The sequence below is a fragment of the Zonotrichia leucophrys genome, chromosome 3 (genome assembly GCF_028769735.1).
Source record: "Zonotrichia leucophrys gambelii isolate GWCS_2022_RI chromosome 3, RI_Zleu_2.0, whole genome shotgun sequence".
NCBI classification, from domain to species: domain Eukaryota; kingdom Metazoa; phylum Chordata; class Aves; order Passeriformes; family Passerellidae; genus Zonotrichia; species Zonotrichia leucophrys.
In genome coordinates this window covers 73,014,220-73,034,725 of record NC_088172.1, presented here as the reverse complement: position 1 = coordinate 73,034,725, position 20,506 = coordinate 73,014,220, and the positions used below count along the sequence as shown (strand labels likewise).

General features: G+C 40.5%; 2 protein-coding genes across 6 annotated transcripts in view; one reads left to right on the top strand and one right to left on the bottom strand.

Moving 5' to 3' along the window:
• Positions 1–214: 214 nt before the first annotated feature.
• TFB2M (transcription factor B2, mitochondrial) lies at positions 215–16,617 on the bottom strand. Of its 2 annotated transcripts, XR_010439596.1 has the most exons (9): positions 16,265–16,617; positions 15,379–15,467; positions 14,296–14,449; positions 13,731–13,879; positions 12,038–12,127; positions 9,716–9,778; positions 8,398–8,549; positions 4,566–7,081; positions 215–333 (listed from the first exon to the last, which is right to left on the bottom strand). XR_010439596.1 is itself a non-coding variant. In XM_064708809.1 (8 exons), the coding sequence occupies exons 1-8, from the start codon at positions 16,560–16,562 to the stop codon at positions 6,889–6,891; spliced, it is 1,188 nt and encodes a 395-aa protein (XP_064564879.1). In that variant the 5' UTR covers positions 16,563–16,617; the 3' UTR covers positions 3,490–6,888. The 2 variants fall into 2 exon arrangements, 1 of the variants encoding a protein (XP_064564879.1); XM_064708809.1 differs by lacking the exon at positions 215–333 and having other exon boundaries at positions 3,490–7,081.
• Positions 16,618–16,678: 61 nt separating this feature from the next.
• Positions 16,679–20,506, top strand: part of CNST (consortin, connexin sorting protein) — a 46,437-nt gene continuing 42,609 nt past the window's right edge. For 3 of the 4 annotated variants that reach the window (XM_064708800.1, XM_064708803.1, XM_064708801.1), the window contains exons 1-2: positions 16,680–16,811; positions 18,490–18,586. Coding sequence is in view for 1 of the 4 variants with exons in the window: in XM_064708799.1 (XP_064564869.1) it covers positions 18,584–18,586 (3 nt within the window). In the remaining 3 variants the exon portion in view is untranslated. Of the gene's footprint in view, positions 16,812–18,489; positions 18,587–20,506 lie in introns of all 4 variants that reach the window. The other variant, XM_064708799.1, reaches the window with a different exon arrangement.

The following is a 20,506-nucleotide window of genomic DNA, read 5'->3' as shown; positions in this document are numbered from 1 at the left end:
CACGTGACCGGGCGCGGCTGCCGCCATCTTAAATCAGGGCAAGGGCGGCTCTGCGGCGGGCGGGAGCTGGGATTGTGACGCGCCCGTGTGGGCCAGCACAGCTGCACCGACAGGCGCAGGGTAGCCCTTTGCCTGAAGGGGCAGCTAATAATGCATATCACAGAATCGCAGGGTGGGCTAGGGTCTACAGTGCGTCATCTGGCGGAACCTCCCTGCTCGAGCAGTTCCATCCCAGAGCGCCTTGCACAGGAATGCGTCCAGAGGAATCTTGTGTATTTCCAATCAGGGGGACTCCACAGGCTCTCTGAACTGTCTCCTCCACTGCTCAGTCACCTGCATATGAAGTTTTTCTTCATGTTCAGGTGGAACTTCTGTGCATCAGTTTCTACCCCTTGCTTCCTGTCCTATTGCTTGGCACCACTGAGCACAACCCAGCTCCATCCTCCGGGCACCCTCACTTTAGATATTTACACCCAAAATATTAAACAGTTTGGTTTACAAAGAAAGGGATGTGATAATGATTCAGTCAAAAGACATCCCCAAAAAGGACATATTTGTGAGCTGGCATCTGGATGTATTTCTGGATCTCACTGTGATGTGAATACAGACTGGGCCAGTAGCTGCACCTACACTCTGGTGTTTCTCACTGAGAATGCAGCCCATACACCAGATTACTTTTTGTCAGAACGATGAGTTAGAGAGACCAGATAAATGACAACAGAAAAAGCAAAACTTGCAGAATTAAATAAGAGTATTAATCTGAAATGTTGGTGCTCAAAGCCCAGGAAACAAGTGCTTTCTGTATGGGTCTGCATAACTTTCATTCATTTATGAGATTACACTCATGATGCAGGCTAAATGTGCTAAACAGCAGATCGACTTTGTCTGGTTTGCCTTAACACGCCTGTAGAGGGAGGTAGGGCTTGTGTTTTGGAAAGGAGTCTTAATTCATGCTGTCAAAGAACACTGAGGCATAGCCCTTACAGTTCTGCCAAGCAGCTGTGCTAAATCCACTCAGTTTTGTTCTCAGTAACTATTATTTCAGTCTGCAATTGTTTTCATCCAAGTTGCAGCGAGGTAATAAGGAATGGCAATATGCATATCTAAAACACTGCTATTAGGAAGAACCAAGGTACCTAAAGCCAGAGGATTCTCACAAAAAGTCTATCTTTCATATTTGCTTAATGCTGCAATGATGTAATTCATTACCTAAAGAACTGACAGCAATCTAGCTGTTAAGTGAAATCATTATGCATGTTACTATGCTTATCTTTAGCTCTTCTAGCAAATTTTTAAAATGTGTTCAATTACAGTGATGCTGTGAGTGTCTCAAGAATTAACCTCAGCAGTTATTAAAATATTAGGCAATTAGCTCTGTATTTGGCCTGTATGCTTTACTTCTTCACCTATTAAATGCTCCACATTTTCCTGTCTATGCTGTTTTAGTTTCTAAGCACGCATCACCCAAAACCCGTACCAAGAACAAGCCCAGTAATAACAGAAGTTATCTCCTCTATTAGTGGATAAATTTAAGAAATGAATGTTCAAACAAAAAGCATGAACCTAAAGGCCTACCCATGAACTGCAAAAAGTGCACTTGCAGAAGAGCTAATATAAATATATAATACCAGATGTAATTTTCATCATTTTCTCTTTTTTTTTTCTTGGCAGGTTTTCTCACTTATATGTCCAGTAACAAAAAAAAAAAAAAACCTTGCAAAGTGCAAAAATACATCTGAGGGAATGCCAGTCTTCTGTCTCACTGACACACAAACAAAATGAAAATTGCAACCTTGAAGAGCCCAGCTACTCTAGGAAGATCTGAAGTACGGATGCCTGAAGAAATAAGCTGTACAGGAAACAAGCCACAGAAACTTGAAAACAGCTTTTAGTTGACATTGTGTTTCAAGTGCTATGAAAAAATAATTGCAGTAATTTTCTGTATAGATAAGCTTTCAAACACAGCACTGAACATCTTAATGCAATGGATATTTGAATTCTGTGTGAAGGGCCTGAAGGACTGATTCTGGATATCTATGTCACAGGTTAGTGACAAAGCTGCCTAGGAGGGCCATTCATCAATCTTTGAGCAATGGTGATCAATGGAATGCCCAACTTGGATGTTTTTGGACTCATCATTTTGAATTTTCTCGAAAGCATAGTGCTAGTAGGTCTGTATATCCAGTAAGTGCTTATTTAGCCCAAGAATATATTTAGATGAATTTAATCCGTGTTATCAACACGGTATTTTTATATGACCAAGTCATACACGGACCTAAACAGGTCAGACTTCTCAGCAGCTGTCTGAAGTGCATGACACATTCTGGACGTAAGAAGCTGTCAAGGAGTGTAATGAGGGCAGTTATGAAGGAAATATCCCTTAATTGTGGCTGATGCTGCTGAATTAGTCATACATCCTTACTGCCAGGAGACACCAGCATGGAGCTTCACTCTTCTATCTCAGGACGGCATGTTTTACAACATGAATTTAGAGAAACAGCTGCAGTAATGAAATAATTCAAATTCTGATCCCTACTCATAAATGTGCAATAGCCATTCCAAACAACACAGCACAAAATGGATTTTTTTTTTTCTGGGAGCAAAATATGGCTCAAAACACAAAATGTTAAATTTTGAATTGTACAAAACCTGTGTCACTAACAGCATAGAATAGCTATCAATTAATTAGTTGAAAGCTTCTAAGGACAGACAAATCTTTTATGAACATGTATCTCTTGAAGAGGTCTCTTCACTTTCAGTGTTGATGTGCTGGCGAAAAATTGATTCTAGATTGTTAAATTAATAATCACTGCAGAAGCGTTTTAAGCACAAATTCTTAATAAATTTCACATAGATTTCATCTGTTGATGTTTTTCACTGGGAAATTTACCAAACCATTCTGCTTTATTTGTATCTTCCCTGCCCCAAACATGTCAATTTCCTTCAAATGACAGAAGCAAGATCAGGAAGTTCTGAGCTGTTTGTTTATTTGGAGTCGTATCAATAGGATCAACCACATTAGTGCCTAAAGACTTACATTATGAGTAATCAGCTGTTTCATTTGGTGTATCTCAACTACTCCTGATTTCTCTTGGGCTTGCTGCATGTTGTGTTCTGTTTGCTGGGGACAGTCAGTGTGCCTATTTTTAGCAGTGACAAGTTAAACAGCCCACACAAGGAAAGATGCAATAGCTGTTAAACAAGGATATAACGTGAGCAAATTAACATCTCCCACTGACTTGTCCTTTCCGGAAAAGTTACTTGTTATTTCCTTTTTCTCAACACCTACAGAAGAAAGGTATGGCTTTGCTAATTAATGTCTTACAAAGCTCAGGTCAGAGTTTTCAATCTGCAGCCCCACAGATTGTGTTCAGTCTGACAAAACAATTAATTCAACATGCATCTCAGGAAGCCTCAGTTTCTTCCTATCACATTTGCACATCTGTAGAAAGCGAAGGGAGACGACCCATCCTTTGATCAGCATCGAACTCCAATTTATTGATCAACCATGCACATTTTTATAACGGTGTTAATTAAGTTCATACATATTGCAAAACCCGAGCTCATCATTGGCTACAGATTAAACACCAACCCCTCCTTTTGTTTTCAATACCTGTGGTTTGTTATTTTTGCTTTCCTATACCAGCCAAGGACAGAATATTTACTTGTTATTGAAGACAGACTTGAGAACTCTTGCTGTTTACAGAGACGTTTCTGAGAAACAGGCTTGAGAATTAGCTGCTTACAGCTGCCTTTTACTTTTCCATCAGCTGTATATTTTCATGGCCTTTTTTCCTTCAAGCCCTGTCTAAGCAAAATTCTCCAACACACATCCTAAACTATACCACACAATCTATTTCTCAAGTTTTATGCTGATATTTCCATCAACATTATCATTAGCCTGCAAGGCTAAGCTATAATTATTAAAATGTGCAATGCTGAACAGGTTTACAGCCGGTACAGACACATTCCACCTTAACAACCCCTTATCACAGCATCTACTGGATTAATTACTGCAAGGTCACAAACGCTTCTTCTAGATCAAAAGTGAACTGACTATGGAGTTCAACTTAACTGACCTATTTCCAAGTGCAAAATTTCTCATTAACTGGACCAAGTTGGTTTCTGTCTCTATTTGTGTTTGTTATGATTTGAATATAGGTAAGTAGGAAGAGCTTAGGCAATTCCTAGCACAGTCATAATTTTATTTCCCAGACATATGGCACAAGTGATGAGGGCCACTAGAAAAGACGTGGCATCTCTAAAGTTACAATCAATATATCAGCTATGATATATTGATTGTAACTTTAATACGGAACACCAAACACCATTTTTTGGGCAGCTCCTCAAAAAAATTGGAAGAGAGCAACACTTAAAAGTGTTCTACTAGATAATGCATCACATGTGGTTCATCTTTCAGAGGTTCATGTATTAAATCAGTCTTGAAGAAAAAAAAAACAGTTATGCAAAGGAAACAAATACAAATAGCACAGCATTGGTTGAAAACTGTTGTCATCTGATTACAGGGGTTCCATACTGTTGTCTCCTCATCACAAGTTTCATACCTTCTTAGTATTTTCTCTTGAGCTGCTCCTCCAAGCACTGCTTTTCTTCTTCGCAAAACAGCCAACTGACTCCAGTTCCTTCTCACCCAGCCACCCCACTCTTTTGTAGCACTCTTCTTCTCATTGCTTACAGCTATGGCTTGGTAAAGTCAGGCTTGTTCCTAATCTTTGATAATTGGCCCAGCTGCAATTCCTTAGGGGTTAGATTACTTTGTACACTATCTTTGTTTTCTTATATTCTACCCCCCTACAAAAAATGGTAACAGAAATGTATTACAAGTCTTTATGTACAGTTTAAATTTTGAAAGTGAAGTGAAAGTTCAACATTATCTTACAAGAGCTAAAATCTGCAACCGTAGGAATTACTGAGTGGAAAGCATAAATTAATCAAATATATAGACTTATTTAATTTTCACTCCCTGTGTATTTATTCATATACAATAGTCATTTTCACATTTTCAATTTTTTCCATTAATACTAAAATCACTTTTATAATGGCAGGCATTTCTCTCTCCATTTCACATTTGTGATCAGGACTAAACATTCCTTACACTTAGCCTTAATGGTGCATTTCTGTTGAGTAGTAAATCTCATTTCAAGTCCCCAGTTATGCAATATTCCTTCCACTTACAGACTCCTGCTGTTAGTCTCTGCATTGGATCATTAAGTGCTGCTTTGCAACAGCATCAAAATAAAACAAATTTCTTTTTCTCAGTTCGTGTTTGAAATGTTACCAGCACACAGTTGAAGAAATTTATTGAGACAGTGGTGGTCTTACATTTCATGTATAGAATACTTCTCCTGGTATGTTGGAAGTGTAAGACCTCTTGCTGCAACAAGAGCAAGGTATTTTGGTTCAAGGTGGGGAGGGGGAATCAGCCCGAGACACAGCAGTCTTGTAGACCAGTAGATAAGAGTTACCATCTGATGAGACTGGAAAAGGTGGAATTGCTTCTGTAAATGCAAGGTTGCCATTCACTGACAATTAACAATGACTATCTCTGAAATAGTCAGAGATGTAAGCAGAAAGGAAGCCTCAAATCTTGACAACCTGCACCAGAACACCAGCAAGGCTCTGATACAGACTGCAAATTAAGCCTCAGCCTTTCCAGGAGTTTCATCATAGTACTACAAAAGCTCAGCAGCAGCCTCAAGAGGAAGCTGCAGCCTAGCTAGCAGAGTGAACTGAGGCTCTCAAAGTCACTTTGTCATCTGCAGCCACATGAATGCTTATCACATCTATACCTCACACTAACCTTAATAAATACAATTCCCTTTGCATTGTTTGGGGCACTACTGTTACCCACAGCCTGAAAATAGCTCAGCCTTCACCAAGATGGCATTTTATAAACTAGTGCTTTGCTAAAGAAGTGTATTTTTTGCCACAGCTCTTTCCAGAGGGTACAATATACAACACAGAACCAGTACCACCTCTCAGCTTTGTTAACAACAACAGAACAGTTACAAGGCAAGACAGAGAAATTGATTGCCTTACAGAGTACTATAGCTAAAACCAGAATTTTAATAGCATATGGTTTTGAATAATTTTTTGGTACATGTATTACATGTTAAAAATACTGGCAAAGGTTTCAAATCAAAGGATTTTATTTTTTTAAAAAACATTTATACTGAATATTCTGATGACTTTCAGACCTAAATAATCCCCATACACATGTAGGTGTTTGTGTATTATATTACAAATGTGTTGCCCCTCGTATTTTCAAAAGAAATAACTGTTACAACTTTTCCTCAGGGAGATCACAATCTTTATTTTAAGTAACTCCCAGTTAATATTTTATCACTCTGTCATTACCTTGTCTTGTATTAACATACCACTATTCATTTATTAGCATTTATTGACTTTAGGCTGCTAATTCAGAAAAGCAGACAATGTTGCAGGCTCAGTGGTTGTAAAAACCTTTGTATTCTGTGAATCTGTCAAAAGGGCATCCAAATAATTAAGCATTAAAATAAAAACCAAACAAATAATAATTTGGTCAGGTAATTTTTTTCAAATGTTGTGAATACACAGCAACAGTGTAACAAAACATTGCATTTAAGTGGTACATCCAAAAGTAGCACGAGCTAATAAGCTCCTGCAAAAGTTGCAAAGCTTGTCCATTGCAGATAGAATTGTGTGCAGGCTTGTCCATTCCAGATAGGATTGTGGAAGATAACTGTGAATTCTTTACTTTCATCCTAAGTAGAAGGGCTCTTGTTAATTGCTAAACTTTTCCTGTTTGGACAGGAAGTCATCCGATTTTATTTAAATCACTTTTTATCAAAGTAATCTTCCAGAAGCAAAAGTGATCTTCCAAAAGCTTTAGATTAATAAGTTCATGGTCCTTGTACTTGTCAAGACTTCATCATGGAAGAAGGTCTCAGCAAACAAATGAGAGTTTTGCAAAGCCTCGAAAAGACGCTTATAGTCTTCTGGATACAAGTTATACATTGAAGCATTTCTGGGAATTTCTAGTGCTTTCAGTAATCTGTCACTATTGTCCAAGCTCCAGGAACTGAAACAAACAAACAAAATCATAATGGAGCATTTCTTTCCGTGAAAAATTAAAAAGCAAGAAACATTATCTGAAGGCCCACTTGACTCTTTCATAGCCTCTAGAAGAAGCTAACCTCTTCTTGCAACACACTTTCAATCCATGCTGCAAACAGGAAGAAGCCTCTGCTATTAAAACACATCAATAGCAAATAAAGCTCCCAGCACACACAGACAATACCAGACCACACAAACCTCCTCATTACAGGATGGGCGCTCTCTCTCCCTGATCCACCCTAAATTCATAAGTCAGTAACAGGCATTACAGCCTAAAAAGGGTGCTTCCATGCTGGAGAAATTAAAGCCAAGGATGACTCAGTATAACATGAACCAGTGACTTACACCTCCCAGATATTTTCTTCTACACCTAAACAAATGTATCCACCCTCCCTCCCATCTACATCTTTGCTATGAAAGCTATACTTTTATAAATGTGCACATACATTAACTATTTCTCAGACGGGAAAGAAGTGTATAAATACACAGAAGATGCATATTAGAAGCCTTCAACTTCCTGGCTGAAGGATCAAGTGGAGATGAGGTATATCACTCAGCTTTAAGAAAGAAGTCCATTAAGGCTCTTTCCACTTATCTTTCTAAGACAGCTACTGGAATTTAGTAGCTTATTTTTTCCCCCTTTCTGGAAATTAACTTCCATAACCTACTATCAGCAAATGAGAAGTATATTCATTATTTTCATCAGCAAGAAGTCAATGTTTTCCAGACTCTGAACATCTTCCATTTCTGGGAAACAGAAACCTACTGATCATAAAGAAACGTGAATAGCTTGCATAATTGGTAAAGTCTAAAACCTAATTTTTTAATTAGGTAACAGCTATTTGAGGACATCCCCATTCCACCTTCTATAACCTTCAGCTGTTTTCATTAGTGTAACTTTGATGTCTGTTGTAAGCTGAATCTCTTTCAGCTTTTAATTTCTGTACCTGCAAAACTCTTGGTGACTGTATTATTGTGTCTGTAAAGTAAGTGAAAACTTCTTACAGATACACGACCTAAGCTCCATTGGAGGTACAGGAATTACTGCATATATATATTCTAAATGCTTTCCAACCTTCCTGACAGGAACAGTCCCCGAAATACTGTATAGCAGGTTGCATAATAAAATCTTCTATTCTGCATGTTGATAATTAAAAATTAATTATTGAGGTTTTTTTATAAGGTAGTATTTCATCTGCAAATAAACACTGCTTTGGGAAATATTTTAATATTTTCATATATTTCTTTGAAGTATAAAAATTGTAATTCTTTCTTACTTACTTTAATCTATCAGTAAGTTTAGACTTAGGTTTAGCAAAGGACTGTTTCACCATGAAAATAAAGGTAGATGCATTTGAGGGCTTCAAGCCTCCTGTAAATAGATTTTGCTGAGGAGTCAGTCGTACCAAACAGAAATGGTCATTTGGCAGCCGCTGCAAGAAAAACAGAGCAAGTCACTGAAAAAATCACTTTTTTAGACAGTATCTATCTTAAGCCAAGAGTTTCATCTTTGCCACCAGTAACATTAATTAAAAAGTCTTAACAAGATGACTTCATCGGAAGATGAGGCTTCACCTCCCTGTGCCTCAAAGAGAAAAGGAAATAGAAAACAAAAGGAACGTACTATCACTTGGGGTTTATTTCTGTATTTTTAAACTGGACTTTCTTAGTTGAAATGAACAATACAGGCTTGATGTGAGTTTGCAAACTATTGTATTCCCATACTATGCAAGGTATCAGACCTGCCTTTTATATATAAAGATGGAATTATCAGAGTGTACACTAAGACACTATTGCAACATGAGGATTTCACAAAACTGGGACAAAGTGGAGTCTTCAAGGGAAATAAATGTACTTCTGTATTGGCAGAAATGGATATATTAGATCTGACACCTGTACTTCTGAAGTTGTCCTGGTACATCTTAGATAGCTCACCTTATGGGCCTCTCCACATGGCTATTCAGCAACACAGCTAAGCATCTAAGGCACATCCAGTCACTTATATAGTACAGAAGTATTGCAAACTACACTCAATTCAGCACCACAGCAGTTTTCTGGGGAGTGTGAAACTCAAAAATATTAAGTAAACGTGCTTTCATATTATCTGAATTAAATAGGAATATTCCTTTATTATACAAAGGATCATCATTACTTTACCAAAGGAGAGAAGTAAGTAACTTTACACAAAGTATTTCTGCACTTCTCAAATTTAAATTTGGAGACTGGTGCTTTTCTACAATTAACTTGCACATGAAATTCATAACAGACATGTGAATAACTATTTTAACCAAAACCAGCAGCATACTGATTGTGTTATTGACTGTGGTAACAATTGTTTTGTTCAAGCAAGTAGATGTGACCATCAGTAACCTTCTCTGAAAAATACTTTACCTATTCATATTCCTTTATGCTGTTTACTCACTATATTTTTTCCATCTCGGACAATAAAGATACTAGTTTATTTCAGTTTCCAAGATCTCTATGCTGCCCTAAATTTTAATTAGAACAGTTCTTTAAAAACACATCTGAAAATGCTGCTATAAAGTTACTTTAACCTTTCATTAAAACTAGTTTAGAAAAACATATACAACAATCTTACCCCAGCTTTTGGTATGGCCAGTCCCCCATTTTTCAAATTGGTTGCAAATGAAGACCAAGGTTCCTATGGGAGGAAGCAAATGTATTATGTACTATGGAATTATAGTGTTTTGTTAGACTGGTATGGACTATTTCAGTTGGAAGGTACCTACAGTGATTATCTACTCCAATTGTCTGAGCAATTCAAGGCTTGCCAGGCTAAAGCATTTTATAAAGGGCATTGTCCAAATGTTCTCTTAAATGCTGACAGGCTTGGGGCATTGACCACCTCTCTGGGAAGCCTGTTACAGTGTTTGACCATCCTCTCCCTAAAGAAGCACTTGCTAATGCCAAGTCTAAACCTCCCCTGGCACAGCTATGAACCATTTCCATGTATCCTGTCAGTGGATACCAGGGAGAAGACCTCAGCACCTCCCTCTCCCTTTCCCCTCCTCAGGAAGCTGTGGAGAGCAGTGAGGTCACTCCTCAGCCTCCTTTGCTCCAAACAGGACAAGGCCAAAGCCCTCAGTTGCTCCTCATGGGACATTCCTTCTGGTCCTTTCACTGGTTTTGTTGCTGTCCTCTGGATGCACTCAAGGACTTTCACATCCTTCTTAAATTGTGGGGGCCAGAACTGCCCAGGTGTTTAAGGTGAGGCTGCACCAACGCTGAACTCAGTGGACAATCAGCTTTCTTGCCCAGCTGATGGTGCTGTTTGAGGCACCCCAGAGTGCAGTTTGCCCTCCTGGCTGCCAGGGCACACCCTGCTGGCTCACACTGAGCTGCTGCCAGCAGCAGCCCCAGGTGAGCAGTGGCCAGCCAGGTGTAGCCCAAATCAGCCCTGTGAGCTCTGCCCTTCAGCCAGTTCTCCACCCAGTGCACCCTGAACCTGCTCATCCCACAGCTGGACAGCTTCTCCAGAAAGGTGCTGTGAGGGGCAGTATCAAAAGCCTTCCTAGAATGCAGAAAAATTGCATCCACCCTTTTCCCTTCATCCACTGGGCAGGTGACCTTATCATAGGATAAGGACTTATCATAGGAGGGTGTCAAATGGGTTAAACAAGACTTTCCCTTGTGAACCCATATTAACTGTGCCTGATGAGTGCATTATTCTTCAAATGCCTTTCAGCAGTACTCAGCAGACTCTGATACTCCAGAATGGTTGCAGGTGCTGAGGTTTGACAAACAAGTCTGTAGTTCACTGGGTCTTCCCTGATGTTGTTCTTTGTAGGAGGATGTGGAATAACACTGGCCTGCTTCAGCCAGGACCTCCCCAGCCTCCCAAGACCTTTGGTACCTGATCAAGAGAGGTCCTGCCATAGCTGCACGAGCTCCTCAGCACTCTGGGGTGAATTCCACCAGGCCCCAAGGACCTGAGAACATTCAGCTGATACAGCTGGTCCCTTACAGTTTCAGCCTCCACAAATGGAAAGTCACAGTTCCCACACTCATGGTCCTTTTGCTCAGGGGGCCAGGCAGCCCAAGGCTTGTCAGTATTATTAAAGACTGACAAAAAAGAGACATCAAATGCCTCCACTTCTACCTTATCCCTGTTAGTCAGATGACCTCCTTCAAAAAGTACTATTCTTCAACTTCTTAATATTTACCTTCATGTATACCTTGTAGTATAAGGTATTTGGAAGACAATGAGCAGTGAAACCTTATTTGAGATTAGCAAAACATTTAAACTAGGACAGTAGGTTCCTAGAAAAATGGAGCACAAAGATAAATCTGAAAAGCATTAACTAACTGAAAGTTGATGGCCATGTGCGCATGGGGAACTGGGGGGACCACATAAAAAAAAACTTTTAAAACTAAACCACAGCATGTTTCACAAGGGAAGAAGGCACTGACTAGTAGGAGAAGCAGGTATGCTTGGAACATTAAAGGACCAAGACTCAAAAAAATTTCTACTGAACACAGCTTAGGAAGTCAAAAGCATATATGATGGCAAAATTCAGAGGATATAACAAAGAGCAGACTATGACAAATTGGAAAAAACAGAATTCTAGTTTCACACAACCATTAGCAAAATGGAAAAGGTTTATCTGGTGTGAAAACATCTTTTTTTATCTACTAGAATCTGAGAATAAATGTTTTTGAATACAATGGCTTGCAGTGAAAACACTGATATCATAGTGAATGACAATGTTGCTTAATTGAAAGAGTTTTACACAAAACATGACTGGTTTAGCTTTTTACAAAAGTTTTCAACAGTTCTCCAACTGATTTAAACATCAAATTAGCTTCCAGTTAGTTTGCAATGGTAAACCACTATAAACCCTTTTGTAAATGCATGTCCATACATAGCTTTAGGCCTTATCAGCTGGTACAAAACTCTTACCTTATGCAGTAGTTCAATCTCATACCCTAGTTGTGCAAGTACAGTAAGTGCTTGATAAATCTTTGACTTCCCAGGCTTTGCTGTTAATACCTAAAAAAAAGGCAAAGAACAAGCATTTTTATTGCAAGAACCAAGACTGTGTCTTATCTAAGCAAAATCCACACATATATATAAAAGAGTAAGAAATTCAGTTAAGTCTAAAATTCCAAGGTGAAGTTACATTAGGCCTCTAATACGTGCTTTGTGCTATTTTAATAGATCTTGTTAGAAGACAGGGCTAGAAGATGTAATATTTGAAGTATTTTTTCACAGCAGTTATTTGGATAACTGAACTATGTATGACTCTCCAGCATAATCTTTCTGGTTCCTTTTAAGGCAGAGAAGTTTCACACAGAAGAGAAATAAAGATAAGATGTCATATGAAAACTGTAACTTTGGCAGAGTTATCAGTTTGCACTGATAAGATAAAATTCCCAAGAAGACACACAAAGCAGAGTAAGTGAAACATCAGGTGACCACACTGAACATTAAGCAACTTGCAGAGTCATCATCCTGATCGATGTTACAAATCAAACAACTATTAGGGCAAGGAAAAAAGAAAAGCTTGTGATTATTCTCAAAAAGGGCAAGGAAAGAAATAAATTGTAGCAGGGAGATTTAACTTTGTGTAGTAGATTAACACAGCCTTGTCATATAATGAAAAACAAGAACAACCAGCAAAAAGGAGTAAACAATGTCTAGTTAAAGAAGGTTCCAATAGCTTTTACTACACACCTCTTATGTAACAGAGTTCACATTATAACCAGAAAAGTTAATTAAAAAAAAAAAGAAACAGGGACTAGCTTAAATGAATAGGCTGCCCTGTATTTAGTAAAACATCTGACCATTAAAACATACCATACAAGTGGGTATTTCAGTGGTGTCCAAACTGTCATTTCACAGAAGAATATACTTAAGACATTTAATTTTTTTCAATGGGGTGTTAGATACAGCACTGGTTGTGGAAGGACAAGGACCTGGAAGTCCTTGTCTACTTCAAGTAATTAAAGTAGACAAGGATGACTCTGTAGAAACCTCCCAGTCTCATGGTGGCAAGGGGGGGGAGAGAAAAAGATGTCATCCTTGAAGTATAAGTACTGTTCTAGAGCCTTTGCACAGCATTAATTAGGAATATGCAATCCAGAAAAGGCTCTACACCTTAGTTGACAGAGCTTTAATAAAAAGGAGTGTAAATCATTATATATTGCCTATATTACTTTCAGTACTGCATACAAAACAACTCAAGAGGAAAAGTGCATCTCACTGTATTGGTATTTAGTGACTTCATTTGTGTTTTTGTGTTTTGAATTCAGTCTTCGTTAACTACTGCCTGCAACTAGTAAACAAGCTTTTTGCGAAAGCATGGCACAGAATTTAATCACCTCACAATTTACAATGGAAAGCAGCTATGCTGCTGCTGCATATACTTCTCAAGGGCCAGTCTCCACAGTTTTAAGATCTGCAGTTAAATGACAACAGAATGTTTCTTAATAGTGCTATCACAGCATAAAGCAAACAAGTAGGAAACTGACAATACTTAAAAATTCTGGTAGAAAAGAAATTCACTAGCAAAAACATTCAGTACACAATATAAATGGGTTTGTGTTCTGTGAAGCATCACACCTTCATTACCTGTAAAATGCCTCGCACATACCGTATACTCTTTTTCACTTATGAAGAGGTTGAGTTCCACTCTCCCGTATCTGTATATGGAACTGCATTCATACATGGCAAAAAGAAGTCTCCAAAGTCTGTTTCTTTCCAACTGTTGTGGCACGATTCCAAAAACTTTCAAAGGAACATCTGTTTCCCACAATAGCAAAACTATCTTTAAAATTTTGCAGTATGTATTAGACAATCTCATTAATTCTAATGTCTAAACTACGAAAACTAAGAGAAGAACACCTATGAATTCATGTTGTTCAAAAATGAATACAGTTCAAGCCTTAGTCAAAAGCTTAGTCAAAGCTAAGCCCAGTTTGCATTAGACAAAAACTTTAAATTACAAGAAAATTATCTGATATTGCCATGGGGTGGGAGGGGGAGGGGTGGCTCTGAAGCTATCATGATTCTTAAGCAAAGCTGAAATATAGAAAACAGCATCTAATAATCCAGAATGTGTATTAAAGAAAACATATATCTCAAGCAAATCCCAAAGTTTTTGGTGCCTATGCACCCCTCAAACACACTTTGTAACATGTGGGATCATAAACATATACCTGCCCTCCAAGGAACTGCTGCTACACCCAGGGTTTTAAAAAGTTTTTCAGAAGACACAGCAGGTGGTTTCAAAGCTCCCTTCGCCATAGGATCCATTCTGAAGAAGTCACCATGAATCACCTTTAACCGCCCATCCAGGCTACTCTCTAGGGACTGAATAAAAATAACTGTAGTTGAAGAAATATGGATACGGTAACTGGTTTTGCAAAACACCCAACCCAAACAAAAAATGCATTCAAGCACTACCTAAAATTGTTACCCAGTCAACAGGAGTCAAACCTCAGAGCTGCTTCTTACAGATGACAAAAAGAACAGCTTCTTTCTTTCAGCGGATAAAAATAATTGCCCCCTTCACTGGGAAAGGCATTTTGACATTTTTTGTGCTGTTCAACTTGAGCTTTAAACCACATTCTTAAATTCGTAAGATGTATTGCAATGTTTTTAAAAAACCACACAAACTATTAAATGAAGGAAATCACTCCTTTTAACAATTTGAAACTTGAATTCTTCATATCTGTGGAGAGGATACCTTTTATATACATTTTAAATCAGGTGAGAGTCATGGATTCCAAACCAGCACTGTACTGCAAACCTTCTAGAGCAACTTTTGCAGCTCTGTGTCTGACCCTCCTCTGAATCCATGCAGAGCCCAGGTGAGCGCAGAGGACAACACGTCTCAATTGTAGGAAAACAGATTCAATAAAACTGTGAGATAATCAGAATAACTAAGAATATTTTTACAGACTTTTTACAGCTTCATACAGAAGTCTTGCTTAAACATAAACATCTACAATGACTCCAATCAATTTCAAATTTATGCATGAAATTTCATTTATGCATAGAAAGACTGTGTATGAACTAAAATTCCTACATGCACAAAATGCCAAATTAATTTAAAAACATTCTGCATTTATGATGTACAATGCCAAACTATATACTGTTTGTTATTAGGCATTATGTCAGATGTTGCAAGTAACAACCACTGTCCAATTCCTTTTTGATCCAACAATTACACAACAATTTAAGCTCTCATGTTCCCTTTAATTTTGTTTCAGAAACATGTAACTGAATCAAAAGTATACCTGTAAGCCTGTAAGAAAATCTGAGTTACTTTCCAGAGCTACCACTCTAAAACCTGCATCAAGCAGAGATTGAGTCAAAATTCCAGGACCTGAGGTAGGAAAATAAAGAAAATACATTAAAAAAAAAATTAGGATCACGTTTTTGATTCTAAGTGAATACCTTTAGTGATTCTCCCAAGACAACACTTGGGACAGATCACCTTCAACAGGAGATAGCTTTTGTTTGTTAAACACACCTCAAAACAAGAGTTAGAGAAATTATTTACAGGCAGCCTGCTCGATATTTTTACTACACTGAGCATAGTGTTACAATTAGATATTATAACTGAAGATAACGTTTCGAATATTTCAATTACTTTTTTTCTGCCAATTGAAATATACTGTGAAACCTTACTCATATTATCTTTAAAAAACATTCTGCAGAAATATAAACAAAAAAAAACCCCAAACCATTAGGTAACTGCAGAGGATCTGCCATAGCCCATAATCCTGGGTGTGCTTTTACTAATAAAATTGGCCTACAAGACCACAGCAGCACCTGACAGAAAATGCCATCTCTGGTCACTCTACAGCAAAGTTTTAACACTGTGACTCAGGCCTCCAGACTGCGCCCTCACTCATCCCCCAAGCCCTGCATAAACGTACCCCCAGGCACACCCCGGGGCCCGCACCCACATGTCCCGGGAAGGTGCCGGCAGCGGGTCCGGGACATTCCCCGCCCGGGATTCCAGCCGGGACGTCCCGGACCGTAGCTGCCACCCCCGCCCGAGATGCCGGGCGAGGCGAGGCCCCAGCCGGTTCCCTCAGCGGGGCCGGGCTGGCGGCAGGGCCGGTGCCGAGGGCGGCAGCTCGCACTGACCCCCCCAAGGTCACTGGGGCAGCTCACCGGGAGCGAACTCGAGCAGCAGGGGCTGGGGGCCGGGACCGGCTCCGCCCTGCAGGCAGCGCCGCACGGTGCGCGCCAGCTGCGGGCAGGCGATGAAGCGGCGGACCACGAGGCTGCTCCGCTGCTCCTTACGCACGAGCCGCTTCTCCTTCGCCGGCTCCGCTACCCGCAGGGACGGGTAGTGCCGCCCCGCCGTCACCCAGCACGGCGGCAGCCCGCAGAGCAGCGGCCGCAGCAGCCCCGCTGCCAGGAGGCGGCCGCAGCCCGCGGCGCCCAGCGGGGCCCGGCCCGCCAGCATCGCCGCGCCGCCCGCGCCGCACTCCCCGCTCCGGGTGCGTGATCGCCGCGGCAACCGGGGCGTCACTTCCTCCTGTGCCCGGCCTTCCAGCGCGCTTCCGCTCCGCCGGCGGAGCGCTCCCCGCCCGCCGCCCGCCCTCTCTATGGTGCCCGCCCCGCACCGCCGGCAGCCTGCGGCAGCACCAGCCCCCGCGCCTCCACGCCATGCCGGGTGGCGGGTCCCGGCCGCCCGAGCCGCCGCGGAGCTGAGGTGAGCTGACAGCGGCTTCTCCGCAGGGGAAGGAGGAAGGGAAGATGCGATGCTTCCCCGGTGCCGCGCACCGCCGCCGCCTTCTGCTTGTGTCGGCCGCCGCCGGGCGCTCCGGGGCGGGCTGGGGCCGCCGGGCGGGCGACGGGAAGGAGCCGGTGCCGGGCGGGCTGGGCCGGGCTGGGCAGGCGGCGGTGCCGCGGCTCCCGGGCCCGGCGCGGTGCCCCCCGAGCGGAGCTGGGCAGGGCTGGGCTCGGGAGGGGGTCGGGCCGGCGGCAGCGCTGTGCCGGGCGCCCGTGGAGCGATGTGTGCGCTCCGTGTGTCGGTGGAGTCCCAGGAGCTACGTATTTAGTTTGAGGTTTGCCTGGATGTTTCGCGGGAGTCTTTGATCTCCGCGTCTGCAGCTAAATAGTCACTTCGGGACTCGGTTGTTTGTGTCGCCCTGCCGCTCGCAGCAGGTGCAGGATCCTGCTCCGGCCGATCTCCGGCATCGCTCCTTGCCGGCTTCCCTCAGCTCCATACCTTGTTGTAATTACGGTTTAGGCGAAACCTGTCATTTTCGACAGCAGTGACGTTGTCTTTTCGGCAACGTCCCCAATGCCTGAACGAGAAATAACTTTAGGATCATCTTCAAGACGTTGTCAAGTTTTGCCAAACTGGAGTTCATCCTTCAGGGATGCTGTGCCAAAACCTGTCAGTGGCAGGACAGTGGCCGCAGTGTGATGGGGGAAGGGAGAGAGAATCCTTCCAAACGTGTTTCCCTGCTCCCTGTCTCGTTTGTGCAGAAGGCAAGAGAGATCTGGCAATAGCAGCGTACGCCTGGTCTTCAAATTAATGGCTCAGAAGCAGACTTTCTGTATGATTTCCTGCAAATTGGTTAATTTCATGTATCTTGTTTCTCCGCGTGTGGATTGAGAAATTGACATTTCCCTACTTACTATACAAAGTCGTTTTGTTTGGTATATCACTCAAAAACAGAAATTGGGATAGAAAATTGTGCCTTTGTTGTTGTGTTTTGGGGGGCACCTACACGTGGCATGAAGAGCGGCTGGGCTGAATTTAGAAAAATGCCTTAGCAAATGCAGCAGTCCTTCAACTCTGCAATTTATTTTTAAATACTCAGCTTTTTTATACTGTGTGCTGTAATAGTTTTCCCTGTGCCTTAAGGGAAATGGACAGACTGTTCTGCTGGATGATGGGATAGACCTCAATCCATTTTTAAACTGGACTTTATGTTTTAATAGCTTTTTCCCTGTCTTACTAATTAGTCTGATAATTCAGTAATTTGTAGGACTTTTAGAACATCAATCAGAACTTGGTTTTCTTAGAGCAAGTGTCTAGTAATGTCCTAATTCAGCATTCCTTGTCAAAATTTATTGACAGCTATGGCCACAGAAAAGTTAGCTATAGTTTTAAGCTCAATTAATGAATTTCGGATGTTTTTGTTGTCAGTTGGAGGACTCAGGAGTGTTAAAGTCATCTTTGAATGGGCTGTTCAGAGAAACTGAGATTATTCAAATGAGTGTTTGCTAATAAAAGCCAAATGCCCTGACAAGTCTTCATACACTACAAATTATACACTTTTCTTCACAACTTTATTTATTTTAGCTTAGTACTTGCCTGGATGAACCACATGTCTCTGTGGGCTAAACTCATGGTTTGATTTTCTTCCCCCTGCTAGAACTGCTAGATATATGCTGAATCTTTCATGCATAAAGGACTACCTCTTTATGACCTGGTCATTATCTTTGACAAACTGATGAAACCATAGGAAAATGGTAAGTTTTTAACTTTTTTTAAAATTTATTTAGAAATTACAATGTAGAAAATTGTTTAATATATTGAAGTGTATCACAGGAAGACTTGAACAGTTATTTTTACATTATGGTTGATTGAGATACATGTTTTCTAGTTTAATCCAGCTATCACCACATGCAAATATTTGAATTTACAGTCTTACCTAATACAGCCTTATGCCTCTGTAATTTATGTGCATTGTTGAGTGCTCTGGAATTGTTTCCTTCTAATTATTGTTTCCTGAAATAAATCAGAGGGAATCAAGAGGGTTACCTGTTCTATTGGATTCCAGTCTATGCTTGAACCAAAAACGCTCATTAGTTGTATGGGTCAAAGGATAATAAAGAGATCTGATTTTTTTTTTCAATGGTTCTAAATATCTTTTGCATTTACCTTTATTTGGCTCAATTTAAAGCTTATTTTTCTTAGTATTATTTTGCTACGTTGTAACCACTTAGCCATAGTAAATATTGACAGTCATTTCTAAGTAAGGGTGAAAATTGCAGAAGTACCTGGATCTTGATCTCAATTTTTCAAACTCTTATGCCCATGCTTCATTTTAAGTACAAATTTGGCAGAATTTCTATCTTCCACAAAAACAACCTAATGAGTATGTCAATGGAAATTTGCATGATGGTATTTTTTCCTTGTCCTCCTAGTGGATACGTAGTGTTCTCTAAGGACTCAGAATACAGATTAAGTTTGAAAGGTTTACATATCACCAAATACCACCTCTAATGTGACTTTTAGAAAAAGCTTTCAACAGAAATGAAAGAAACTCTTACAATAGAGCTGAAAGAATCACTTAAGCCTATTTGCTTCAGTAATGTGAAAATAAAATAATCTGCTACATGCTTGAGTTGACAGAAATGTCTCTGCTTTGCTGAGATGCAGGATGCTGCAGAATTCATTTATTTTGTTAAGCATACTTGAATAATTTTGTTGTAATGCTTGGTTGGTGACCAAGGAAAATAGTAGAAGGAGTGGTAAGAGATTTTTTCAAAAGTGCTCTAAGCACTGCGCATTCAGGAAAAGAGTCTCTAGGAAGAATTACTTTTTAAAAACCTATCAGAGAGTAGCCTCATTCTTTTTCATATTTTCTTGCCATTGCTGTCCCCCGCTCCAAGCCCATATATGCACAAAGGAAATCTCCCAAGAACTGAAGTAGCATTTAAGCCAATGCCACAATCTGGTTTGAGATCCAGTGAGTTTGCAGCCTGTGGGTTGTGTTGGACATCTTCCTTTGAAGTGAAATCTGCCGTTATAAGGAGGTCAGGCAGTTTTGTATTTAGAGTTGTTACGGTCTATAAACCTTAACTTACTGCTTTCCTACGTGTCCTCTGTTGACAATTAGAAATGGCTTGACATTTGGATGGGGGACAGTGGCTAGGGAGTGGGGGCAGTTTGGCAGTTTGGCCAAGCTATTAGTAGCAAGGGAAATTAGAATCCAAGGTTCCTTGGACACTCGCCTGCTCCATGTGACAATGTAGATTCCAGCCCAGCGCTGAAAACCTGATTAATAGGAAGTTGCTGTCCATTAAAAGTCTGTTAGATCAATTGCACAGATCACTGGAGAGTGGCTGCTTAGGTACCAATTAAGTGAAAAACTATCAAGTCAGTTCTCCTTTGAGATAGTTTCTAAGCACTAGGTGTGAAGTCATGTATGCTAGAATAAGGTTATTTGAATAAAAAAGTTAAACCACTCCTTTGCTATTTTTCTTATGTAATACCATGCTGTTTAATAGGAAAGCTTTTTCATACCAGGTGCAGATTGACTTTGCAGCCTTACAAACACTGCAGCAAAGTTCACAGCTGACAAAAGAACCATTCAGAACAAAAGTAAACATTTTTGAAATTATCTGGTGCCTTGAATTCTGTCCCTGTTGATGCTAACAACAGTG